General features: G+C 45.0%; 1 protein-coding gene across 3 annotated transcripts in view; it reads right to left on the bottom strand.

Moving 5' to 3' along the window:
* Nucleotides 1–13,052, bottom strand: part of LOC114779991 (dihydropyrimidine dehydrogenase [NADP(+)]-like) — a 90,634-nt gene that overhangs the window by 38,002 nt on the left and 39,580 nt on the right. For all 3 annotated transcript variants that reach the window (XM_028967548.1, XM_028967549.1, XM_028967550.1), the window contains exon 4: nt 3,866–3,953. In XM_028967548.1, coding sequence (XP_028823381.1) covers nt 3,866–3,953 — 88 coding nt within the window. The remainder of the gene's footprint in view (nt 1–3,865; nt 3,954–13,052) is intronic.

Raw genomic sequence — 13,052 nt, 5'->3', positions numbered from 1 at the left:
GTGCATCCGATGTCAAACGTGAGGGAAGTACAAAGAAGGAGGCAACACACACACACACACACACACACACACACACACACAGAGCCTTGAATCCCAGCTCTGAAGAGGTCTGAATTCTCCATCGACAAAAGAAAAAGTGAAACTGTTTGGAATGATGACAGCCTTGATGAAGGACGACACAAAAGCAGGAACATTCTTGCCAAATCTGCTGCGTGTTGATTGTGTTTCAACTGAACGCTGACTGAACAGATTGCCAGATACGAAGGTACATGGACAGAGTCCGGGGGTCTCATTTGCAGAGACGTCTGGTTTCATTTCTGTTTTATGTCAATAACAAATCCTTTTGCACATGTATTAAGAAGGAGGGAACCTGATGAGGTGACTTTGCTGCAAACGGCCATTTAAAGCTTGTGATATATAGCTCCGGAATTGTGCGACAAAATTCCTCTTCAAAGTTTCATTTCTTCCTCGTTTCACGAGTGCTTTATGATCCCGCACCAGCAGTTCGATGCGTTACAAGCATATGCAGTAGTGCTAGTATAATTTTTTAGTGACTTGTTTCCAGTTGCCATGAACGTCAGGCAAGCACTACTGTAATGCCAACCGAGGCCCTGGGTAAAGGGTCCACCAATAAAAACTCCACATGAACACCGTATAATCCACACACAGTAAACGTTATAAAGACAGGCCAACCTTCAGCACACGGGACTCTGTTTCTCGTGGGGTGGTAGTAGCCTAGTGGGTAACACACTCGCCTGTGAACCAGAAGACCCTAAGTTGCCCCCCGGGGGGAGACTGTCCCTGTCACTACTGATTGTAAGTCGCTCTGGATAAGGGCGTCTGATAAATGCTGTAAATGTAAATGTTTCAGATGTCTGGGGCAAATTATCTTCTTCTTTTTTCTTTAACCGGGATAGGTTTTAAAGTGAGTGGCACATTTTAGAAACATTGACATTTAGAACATTTATAAGCACAACACACCTGGAAGTTGTACATTACTTACTGTCACAGGCGATGGTGTGAATGGATTTACGCATCACTAGGAACAAACAGGGTCTAACACATACAACCTGGTCACACACCAGTACAAGGCGACAATCCACGACAATCCACAACATGACAAACGATTTATAATCACACACAGACAGAACATATCGGGGTAATCAGGAACACTACATCAACATACAACCTATGGAACAGGAGTGCCCATCGCTGGAGTCCGACCATGACAATGACTCCTGGCCCCCTCCACAATAGGCACCACAGGCACAACGTCGGTCCTTCTCCGTCTGGCCACTTTCTTCCTCGCCCGGGAACCGTGAACGGACAAGCTGCCCCGCCTCACATCGCACACCACCGGACAGTCCGCGGCCGCATTACGGAACAATAACACGCGCACCTGGACCGCGCTGAACACGTACCAGAGAACAGCGAGCCGGCGGTTCACAGAATGGTTGGGTCATTCTGTCGCGGTCGACTGGGTGGACGGATGGACGAACTGGCACGACATGGAACGTGCACGCGCCGGGACAGGACAACAATCCACGACCCGACGAGGACATGACACATTTTTAATCACACACAGGTGCAAACAATCAGGAACGCGACAACTCCAGACCCAACCGCGGAACCGGAATGTCCCCCTTCCCCCAGATTCTGACCGTGACACTTACATGTACAGTTCACTGTCATTTTTCGGTGTAACAGTGACACCCCCCCCCCTGCTCGATGGGGCTTGTGCCAGATTGTTGACACAGGTCCCAGAGTTACTGTAAATGATAACCCTTATAAAAAGCACCGAGGAAAAAAAAAAAAAAACCCAAAACAACCCCCCAGCACTCCTCAAGAACCAGGACACGAGCAACAAATCCTTCATGCAAGACATAATCTTTTTCAACTCCTACCCTCCAGCCATGTGTGTCAAAACACAGGAGATGTTTTTTCACATCCTATCAACCCCCCCCATGAATAGGTGACAAGTATCAGCAATGCCATGGTTATTACGCTATGAATATTGCATAAAGCCCTAAATGTCAATGTCAGTATAGAATGCACATTATTGTTGATTATGTAACATTCCTGTTGATGTCATTCCTGTTAATGTGTATATTGCTTAATATTAATTAGAGACTTCATACTTCATATTCCAAAATCTATTTCTGAATATACTATAATGAAACATTTTTATCCTGAGCCTTGTGCCCATCCACATGACATGTAAAGTGATATAAATCGTATGACATGACCTTTGGTCACCAGATCTCGACTCAGTTAAGCACATTTTGGGAACTTTTGTGCAGCATCTTGGACAGCATCTCCAAAATCACCACCAATAGAAGGTCAATCTCTTGAAGAAATTTAGTGTCCATCCTGTCAAGGAGCACGGAATTTCCTTTATTTCCTTTCATTTTATTTACAGTCTGAATATCACGCTTCTGTTTCTGATATATAAGAAATATCTCAATGTTTAAAAAAAAAAAAACTAGATGGATTTATAGTCAGGAACATGGTAGGATGAGCACAGCGTTGAATATCAGCTATGCAAAAACTTATATATCCTGCCCAAATCCCTCATGTCTCTCCTTTAATCTTCTCACTCAACACTGAATTCCAGCAAAAGAGAAGTGAAATCAAATTAAAGGGGAGGGGGGAAGAAGAAATGAAATGCAAATATTAATAAAAGGATGGATATTTACACTTTACTATACCGCATATGCCAGGCAAATGTTGCTTTTAAAATTGTTACCGTGGAATCAAAATGAAAGAATGTCTGAGTTAAAACATACGTGCAACTCTTTTCAGGTCAGGTGCTGCCTATTACTGTGGCCTGGGGCTGCACCGAATATTCACAGTCAAATATTGCAATGGCTGAGTCCATTAGTAACGTTCCGTCAAATCATGTTACTGACTGGGGGGGGTGGGGGTGGCGGTTGTGGGCTATCTATTTAAAGAACTGCGTGGACTATTCTGATGGCCAAATGATCAAATCGGAAGAGCTGCAATTGGGTAGATTTTTTTCCAGCACACTGAACTCTGATTAATCACAGAGTAATATTTTCTCAACTATTATAATTATATTCATTTTTATACTTTCATAGAAATGTTTAACTCCTAATTTTATGCGGCAATTATATTTGGACCTCCCTGTTCCATTGTTGGCTTTGTTTAAAAATTGCCATAACGTGTCTATAGTCCAAACCGCTAAAAAGTATTCATGACTGTTCAGGAGCAGCCATGTCTTCCTAAGCACATGCGAACAGTCATGTGATTCTGCGACTGTAAACAAAGCAATAAGGCGGAATGATATTTAAAGAGACGAGTCAGAGTGACATTATTGTGCGATAACAGTGTCTCCCCAGCCAATCAAGACGCCGGGCTGGAACTAACTGTGGTGTAATAAATGACAAGTAACTGCGCACATCGGCCTGTCCTGATTATCTGTTCTATGTTTAGACACGGGCTGGTGGTAATTATTATTCCTCGCTGTGAACACGCCTTCATTTGCATCTGATTCATACAGGCGCCCACTAACCGGAGTGACACGGGTCAAACCTTTAAGGGCGACATGCTCCACATGTGGATATTGATTCTGCCTGGCCTGAGTGTGAATAAGCCGGCCCGGGGACTCCTGTTAAGATGCACCAGGCGGGCCATGCGCATGCACAAAGGGGCTAATTCTCTCCCGCAGTCCGACGGTTCTGACCTGCAGCGGGAGACCCCCCCCACCCCCCACCTCCACAAGGCTGAATCCCGCCGTTGTGTCTGACAAAAAGCATTCGTTGCATTCAAATGAAGGACAAGCAGAAATGAACCTGAAGGCTTTTCTGACTTTATTGTGCGGTTTTTGTGTCTGGGAGGACCACACCTTGTTTGCGATGCTCGTAATGAAGGCCTTGATGTCCAGGTTTGTCGGGCAGCTTTTTTGACACGGGGCGTCTGCACATTTGAGGCATCTGCAATGGAAAGAAACAAAAAATTATATCTACGGTGGGTAAATTTTTTTTTTTTATAAAAACCCTGAGCGACAGTCGCTGTATCCAAAAAGAGCTCCATGAAAAAAAAAAAACGGAGAGGCATCTGGTTAACGCACCGGGTTGCCCTTTCGCTAATGCAAGGCCATATCCGCAGAAGAGGGAGAAAGAAAAAAAAAAAAAAAACACTCACAAATAATGTTTGTCCCTCCCCGGAGACATATCTCCAGCCCCTGGTCATGTAGAGGGGTCTCTTCACCATGAACGCTTGACAGGAGAGCAGCAGGAAAACACCATATTGGTGACAATGACATACCAATTTTAAATGATAAATAGGATCATTTAGGGGAAGGAAAATTAAATATTCATCAAAATGGATGTCTTGTGGTTGTTATTCATTTATTTATTTATTTGCCCGAGCACTGCACGTGATTGGCACGTGGCGTTTAAGCAAAGGGGACGGGTCCTTGTTCTGTGTTCTAGTTCACTGTCATTATTATACATTATTAAAAAAAGAGAGAGAGAGAGAGAGAGGGAAGAAAGAAAAAAAAAAAAACACACAGCTGTTGTAAACGCCGGGTGCTGATCGTCTCAGATGATACACGTCTGAATGGGAGGAGTGATATTCTTCAACACATGAGGAACGGGGGGGAAGGAGGAGGGGGGGTGGGGGGGGGTATAGAGCATAAAAGATAAAAGTGGAATGAAAAGACTGAAAGGAAGAGAGAGCGAGGGGGGGGGGGATGTGAGAGAGAGAAGATGCTTTGCTAGCTACACATAAAGAAAGAGATCTAGTGAGGGAAGATGTAGACTTACCTCCCGCTCTCTCTCTCTCTCTCTCTCTCTCTCGCTCTCTCTCACACACACACACACACACGCACACGGGGCACACTACAGCTGGAAGTGTGTAATAATCCCATCTTGCAATTCTCTAAGCTCAGCGCAGACTAAAGTGCACCGGCCTGCCATTAATACCACTTATCACCCCGACAGCAGAGGTAATTACTGCAGAGCTGTGGCCAGGTAGACTGGCAGGAATGCCGGGCGGAACGCACCCACCAAATGTTTTATTAATCCCGGGTGGTTGATCATCAAGTGACATCACTCTTGACCTTTTTTTTTTTTTTTTTTCCTCGCCTTGACAATAAATTATTTTCTTGCCCGGAGAATAATGGATATGGGGGCTTTGCCCCAGACAAACATTAAATATACAAATAAACTCTACAGTGCATTGTATTGTATCTTTGCAACATGATTATTACACGTGCACATTAAAATAAGCAGACCGATCATGACCCAGCAAGTCTTCCCGCTCCCGTCTCTAATGCTACAAACAGTGTCGTGTGCAGCGCCACTAAAGTACCTTTACACACCACACAGAAGCGTTATTCAAATTTCAGCTGTTTACGTCTCCACTCGGTACGAGAGGGGGGTGTTTGGGGGGGGGATTACAATAAAAGCCATTTCAGTGCGCAACGGCGTTCTCACAGAAATGAGATGTTTTGAGATATACATGAGATTCTCCATGAGAGTGTCTGCACTGTACCGTTTTGTTTTTGTGTTCATTTCTTTTCCTTTTTTCCTGGAGTAATGGAAGGAGAGGATAAAATAACCCATTCCCCACACTGTCACAGCAGGCCCTGCTGAATTTCTATAGACAGGAATCCCATTGTTTTTTTTGTTTTTTTTTTAAACCCGCTCTTCTCAAGGTAACATTAAAGACACAAAGACAACGGATGATACAGACAGATTTTTAGACCCTCATCTATCTCCCGTGGCCAGAAGCCCAAGTGCTTAGCGAATGTCAACAGAAAAATAATGCACACACAAAGGCAATCTTATTTGTTCAAGAGTTGCTCTAGGTCACGGCAATTCAGGCAGGTGTAGCCTTCGCCGGCCTCACAAAGACGTCTCGTCTCCAGGCACACTGCTCCAGGTACAGTAGATTCGCCGAGCGTAATACAATCAAATCACCGCACTGTTGCTCTGCTGGCTTTTTTTTTTTATTATTATTCTTTCTACCACCCCAAACCATGTTCCCGATTGACCCAACAGAACCAAATCATCTCAAGATCAACTCGTCCTTCGCTCTTTCCGCTAATCAGGAAGCCATTAAATAGCCGTGCACAGCGAGGGTTGTCCAGCTGCCTTATGAACTGCATGCAGCAAATTTTCTGCTAATTCTTTTCTGCTTTCACATATCTGTTGGCTATGTGATGTCACTACGAGAAAAACGCTTCTCCACAACCAGGACTACCACAAACAGTTTTCCGCATTTGTTTTTTCATCTTTAGAAAGTGAATCAGCCCTAAACATAGGCAAATTTAGGGTACATGGGGGCTCAGCTTGCTGCTAACTCGGTTTAGCAAATAATAACTAATAACTCACCAGATGTGGATAGATTCTTTATTTAAGTATGTTTGAAACCTTAAGTAAAGGATTGTTATTTCGACTCATTTAAAAAAAAAAAAACACACACACAAAAAAAATAGCTGAGGTTTAGTTCTTACATTCGCCACGGAATAACACACTTCCAGCACACCAGACAACACAAGAATGGAAATAAGCTTAATAGCTACATGTCATGTAATTCTCTGGGGCTCTAAACATCAATTGAGCTTCCTTTTTGTCCCCAACACTGCAAAGAAAAAAAGAAAAGGCACTTTGTCCTCTCTCATGACATCAATCTAATCTAATGCATTTAGAAGTTTTTTTTTTCTTTTTGTTAGTTCAATCTCAAGGGAATTATTCCTTTGTGCAGTGAAGAAGCTTTTGTCAAAATAATGATAAAGTATAAATTGAGTTTTGGCAAACTTTTTACACACTGGATCATCACCACCTACCCCAACCAATCAGCAACCCCTAGACGTTCTTCATTACTGTATTTCAGGTCGGATCGTCCTCTGTCTCGGCCTCATCGTTCCCAAACTGATAAGAGGCACACGGGTCTTCAATTGGATGCGTATTTACCTGAAACTATGACCTTGCGCTGGTCCTTAATGCGCTGGGTTTCCGAAAAGCTGCTTTGTGGCAGTAAACAGATGTACACCTACCCCCCCCACACACACACACATGCAATACATCAGTGTCTAACTGTGGTGGTGGAAACACACTCGCCTATGAACCAGAAGACCACAAAGTCACACGTTCAAACCCCATTTACAACCATTGTGTCCCTGAGCAAGACACTTAATCCTGAGTTGCTCCAGGAGGACTGTCCCTGCAACTACTGGATATGGGTGTCTTCTAAATGCCATAAATGTTATTATGAGCTACCTTTAGCCCAAATATATGTAAATCAATTTTGGCACATTTGCGTACAGACATGAATAGGAGCGTATCTGTACGAAATGTGAATAACAGGTACAGTAAGGTACAGTAAATTCTGGGAGTTTTAATGATGTCCGCATGGTGGGACTGAGTTTCTAATGTATGCATTACATACACAGAGATGCTGCAGATGCACGTGTCACCAGTGGGTGGAGGTCTGCACGCACGCCAGGCAACACCCCCAACCAGGGCTCATCATATTCAACCCCTCACCTACATACTACACACATTACACACGGGTGGTCTGGCAAAAACAGAAAGAGCACGAGCAGTCAGACAGACCAACAAAGGACCCAGCCTCCCACAATGCTCCTGGGCCTGAGGTAACTGAGCCCATAGGTAGAGCTGCCATGGTAACAATATGCGTGGAAAGGATGTAGGGGTTTGACAGTGCAGACAGGTGGGCTAAATGAACACGTTCTCCATATCGGCTAAACCCTCACTTTAATTGGGTTCAGAAAAAAGTTTTAACCAATCGCACAACCCACCCCCACCCCACTGCCCAAATACAAATCCCACACAAGTCCCACAATTAGAGACGCCGCTCTGTCCTGGGATCGGTTTCGGACAGCTCCGCATAGTGTTAATGAGCTGGGCTAAACGGCAGGACAGATGTGGGGGCCGGATCACAGCGCAGTGACAAACAGGCCACAGCCAACCCACTGGTGGCCCAGCAGGGACACCTCGTTCCGAGAAAGGGATGGAAAGCAAAACAGAGAAGGAAGAGATACAAGCTGAGATTTCCTTCATCTCTGGCTGTTTCTTTATTTTGTGCCATAATAAGTTCTGAATTCTTCGTCCAGTGTCAGCGGGGTTAGTTTTTTTTTTTGTGTGTGTGTTTGTGCATTTTCAAATGTACTCAGATGTTTGCACAAAGAGACTTTTAACTGTGATCCATGATTACAATTTGCACATTTTCAAATTGTGCCGGAGGAATCTCGTACCTTTTCTGTAGTATTTCTAACATCACGAAGGCTCTAGTTCTAGGGCAGGTCTGGGTACAGGCCAAAGTAATAGATCTCACATGATAAGATATCCTAAACAGAATAAACCATTTTATTATATCCCATTAAAGGAAATGAAAAACTGGACAACGGTCCCCTTTCTATTTCAAAGGCAAGATTCTATCCTTGATGTTCATCTTGTGGGGGGTTGGGATGGGGGGGAAGGGGTGTTATTATAAATAAATAAATAAATAAAAACAACTATCATTTCTCAACTATGCCACATTGGAAAAGGTCATTCAAAGTCCTCCCCAAGGTCTCTGTGTCTTTTTTTTTTTTTTTTTTTAAATCCAATTGAAATTCATATAGCAGTTCTGTATGGCCCAGGATGCTTCCAGGCCAGCGCTTCTCCCCGGCAACTCCATCAGTCACCGGCATCCAAGGCCCAGGGTAACAGTGGCCACTGCCACCACGGCAACACTGCCACACAATCAGAGGAAATAAAGCAGATGAGACTGATGGCCAGCCACGGTGCACGAGTCATTTACGCCTCCGTTTACAGAGCCTGGCGGCCGTACCTCAGCCGGGAGTGTGAGGGCGCATATATATTTTAAGGGCAAGGCTCATTAGGTCAGATGTGCGGTTGGTTGGTGGCTGGTTGGTGGTTGGGTGTATGCTGGCTGGCCCAGGATGAGGAGACCCCGTCTTGACATTCATTAGCAGGCCTGACACTGGTGGCTATGCTGCTAATGGCTGCACCAAGGCAAAGCCTGTCTTACCCCTCAGACTGAGGGGGCCCTGCCTCCAACCGTGCCGGAAGAGGAGCACTTCCCCCTCCACACCTTCACAAGACTGGATACAACCCCCAACACAGGAAAAAAAGGAAATGAAGGGCTGGGTGATACAAGCCATTAATCTTGAAGAGGACAAATTATCTACCCGTTTTGCTTGAGTCTAATTGGCATTTTTGTTTTTGTGCCAAAACACGCAGCAAACTTGCAAAACTACCTGAAAAGTATTTAGCTTAAAGTGAAGTGATTGTCACATGTGATACACAGGAGTACAGCACATAATGCACACAGTGAAATTTGTCCTCTGCATTTAACCCATCACCCTGAGTGAGCAGTGGGCAGCCATGACAGGCGCCCGGGGAGCAGTGTGTGGGGACGGTGCTTTGCTCAGTGGCACCTCAGTGGCACCTTGGTGGATCGGGATTCGAACCGGCAACCCTCCGATAACGGGGCCGCTTCCTTAACCGCTAGGCCACCACTGCCCCATGTGTCAATGTTTAAAATAGGAACTGGGTTCCTCAACACACATTCTCAGCAAGATTTTTTTTTCTTCTTAAAATGTAAAACCGGCCCAATCTGGCAACACTGGCTGCAAGATCCTGCCTCCTCCTGATTACCTCCAGTTTCTGTCCTCCTAATAAAACTTGTTTATGGTGCCGTCAGCATACTTCATAAACGCTGCTTAGTTCCCCTCGGGACCACGTCCTGTACCAGTCCAAACATGCAGATAGATTATCCGCCGTTCAAATTCACCAAATTTGAGTCTTACACAACCAATGGGCTAAAGCTTCCAAAGCACATCTAAAATATTCCCATACATAACTTCAATATGATAATATTACGGTATATATCATGTACATTCTACAAACCTTAATTGCACATCTTACATGATAATATTGCTGCTGCAGTGTTTTTGTGTTTTTGAGGGACATGTTTAATCTCAAGCAAAGGAGATGTTGGGTGTCACATCTACAGGACATGATGATGAACAGCTACCCACTCTCGGACCAAGATCTCCTCTTGCTACGGGCGGTAAAACACGCGAAATAGCGGACTTCAGGGGGCCACTCTGGGCTCAGTGAGGCGGCCCCGCCTCCAACGCCACTCGGCGCCACCTGCCTCTGAGCAATCAGCACCGACCGCGGCGCCGGATATGGGGCATGTGCTCCCGCTTCCCCGCAGAACGCGGGGCCCTCTCACCGGGAACATGGGAGAGTAAACATCCTAAATCACGCTGAAGCCTAAATGTCTCCAAAACGCTCCATTAGTACTCCTGGCTTGAGACTGTAGTGGTGCTAGTTCACGGCTCCTGTTGAGTGTTATACATTTTGAAGCGCAAATAAGTCACGTGAGATGGAATTTGCGCAGTATTAACAGCTCCTGTTATGCTTCTCCAATGAAAATCACACAGAAAAATGGGAGGCGATTATTTTTTAAAAATGCCATTTAAATCTGTGCATTATTGATGTTATTGCCCCGCTTTATTCTCTCACATGGTCTTCTCGCTGCGGAAAGGTTTATAGATATTCATTTTGAATGTCCAGGAAATGATTTGCGCAGCGTGAAATTGGGGAAGTGTTGCTAACCCTGTTAACTCAAGCAATTAAAGTCATGTCACAGACTCGTGCCGCAGTCATTACGAGCGGGACCTGGAACAAAACCCAAATGAGAGGAGGAACCTTCCTCCAAACGCGACTGCTTTCTCCTGAAAATATCTCAGGCTGAATGAAGACAGTCAAAATGGCCAGTTAATAACTCAACAATTATATTAGTATCAGCCCACATAAAAACAGACTTTTTCTAGTGACTGGCAAGTCAAAATGAGGCTCAGTAGTGTTTGTGGACTCCACGTGCCTGTATGACCTCCCTACAGCACCTGGGCATGCTTCTGAGGTTCTCCTGAGGGATCTCCTCCCAGACCTTGACTAAAGCATTCGGAACTGCTTAGACACTCCAGTCATATGAGGTCTAGCATTGTCTTGCATTAGGAGGAACCCAGAGCCAACCGCACCAGCATATGGTCTCACAAGGGGTCTGAGGATCTCATCTGGGTACCTAATGGCAAGCACATGGAGGGTTGTGCGCCCCCCCACCCCCCCCCCAAAGAAATGCCACCGCACACCATTACTGACCTACTGCCAAATGATGGAGGATGTTGCTGGCAGCGTCTCCAGACTATGTCACGTCTGTCACATGTGCTCAGTGTGAACCTGCTTTCATCTGTGATTTGCCAGTGGCGATTCTTAGTGTTCTCCGGGAAATGACAAATGTGCTTCGCAGTGTTGGGCTGTAAGCACACACGTGGACGTCGAGCCCTCATACGCTCCTCATGGAGTCAGTTTCTGACCGTTTGAGCAGACACATGCACGTTTGTGGCCTGCTGGAGGTCATTTTGCAGGGCTCTGGTAGTGCTCCTAATGTTCCTCCTTGCACAAAGATGGCGGTATCAGTCCTTCTGCTGGGTTGTTGCCCTCCTTTGGCCCCCTCCACGTCTCCTGATGTACTGGCCTGTCTCCTGGTAGTACCTCCATGCTCTGGACCCTATGCTGACAGACACAGCAAACCTTCTTGCCACAGCTCGCATTGATGTGCCATCCTGGATGAGCTGCACTACCTGAGCCACCTGTGGGTTGTAGACTCCGTCTCATCATACCACTAGAGTGAAAGCACCGCCAGCGTACAAAAGTGACCAAAACATCAGCCAGAAAGCAAGAAAGCATAGGAACTGAGAAGTGGTCTGTGGTCACCACCTGCAGAACCACGCCTTTATTGGGAATGTCTTTTTTTTCCCACCAGTTGTCTATTCCATTTGCACTTTTGCATATTAAATTGATTGTCCGTGTTGCTTCCTGAGTGGACAGAAGTGTGACTGACTTGGAATTACATTGTGTTGTTTAAGTGTTCCCTTCATTTTTTGGAGCTGTGTGTAACAACAAGACGTCATCTGCATATGCTAATGGTAAACATTACTAGCATGCGTAACCAGGTCAAGATTAATCACATTTTGAATCAATCTTTTGTCTGTGATGACTGATAATCGTATCTTGCATGGTAGGTTTTGGTGCAACCGAATACCAGTGTGATTTCACTGTGAATTTATCCAACCTGGCTGAATACCCTCACAAGAATCCACTACCGTACAAAATGCTAACCGCAGCGACCACCACCAACAGAACCCTGCACCTAATCAGCGGCTCATTCGGAACCGTTAGGTCCCTGCGCTCCTCCTCCTCCAGCCTAATGAAGCCAAATGTCAAAGATTCAACTTCCTGCGGGCTCAGGCGGCCTGTGACTTGCCGCCTGTGCGTTCTTGTGATCATTTGATGATAAAGGCACCCACTCATGGCTTTGATGTTCAACATTATTAGCATTTAGGGAACCTGAATCTTTCATCAAATTTTTGTTGTTCGGATCAGCGGGGGGGGGGGGGGGGGGGGGGGTTTACTGCAGTTGGATGTGGACATTACCAAAGGGAGATTTTTTAGTTTTTTTTTTTGCTTATGGCCATGTCTTACTTATCTTTTTTGTTCTGTGCTTTCTCAGTACACTGCTTATTTTGCCCTATCGCAGTGTTTGTGCATCATAATCCCCACCACGGCCTCAGCCAATTACCACTTTTCATGCAGTCGTAATTCTGGCAAATAACAGACAATTCTTCATTAAAGGGATTTCAATTAATTGCTATTTTGTTGATGTTTGTGACTCCCTGATGATGTATTTATCTGTGCGCTGTTTAAATTTCACTAGGAATTACGTTCATTTACATGTAGTTCACTGTAATCCTACTCTATCTTTTTTAATGAAGCTAAGGAGATTAAGGAAGATTTCGTGGCACGGCCACAGCAGGCTTCCGGTTTGCTATCCTCTCAACATAGAGTGCCACATTCTGGGTGCTGCTCCACATCAGTGGAGGAAAAAAAAAAGTGAAATTTGACACATGATCAGACTGAAATGTATGTACATTTTTCATTTAATAATACTTTCCGTAAGCAATTTTTACCCAGAGCAATGTGCAA

This window comes from Denticeps clupeoides, chromosome 2 (genome assembly GCF_900700375.1).
Source record: "Denticeps clupeoides chromosome 2, fDenClu1.1, whole genome shotgun sequence".
NCBI classification, from domain to species: Eukaryota; Metazoa; Chordata; class Actinopteri; order Clupeiformes; family Denticipitidae; genus Denticeps; species Denticeps clupeoides.
The sequence above is the reverse complement of the archived record's forward strand: the minus strand, read 5'-3'. Positions and strand labels throughout refer to the sequence as shown.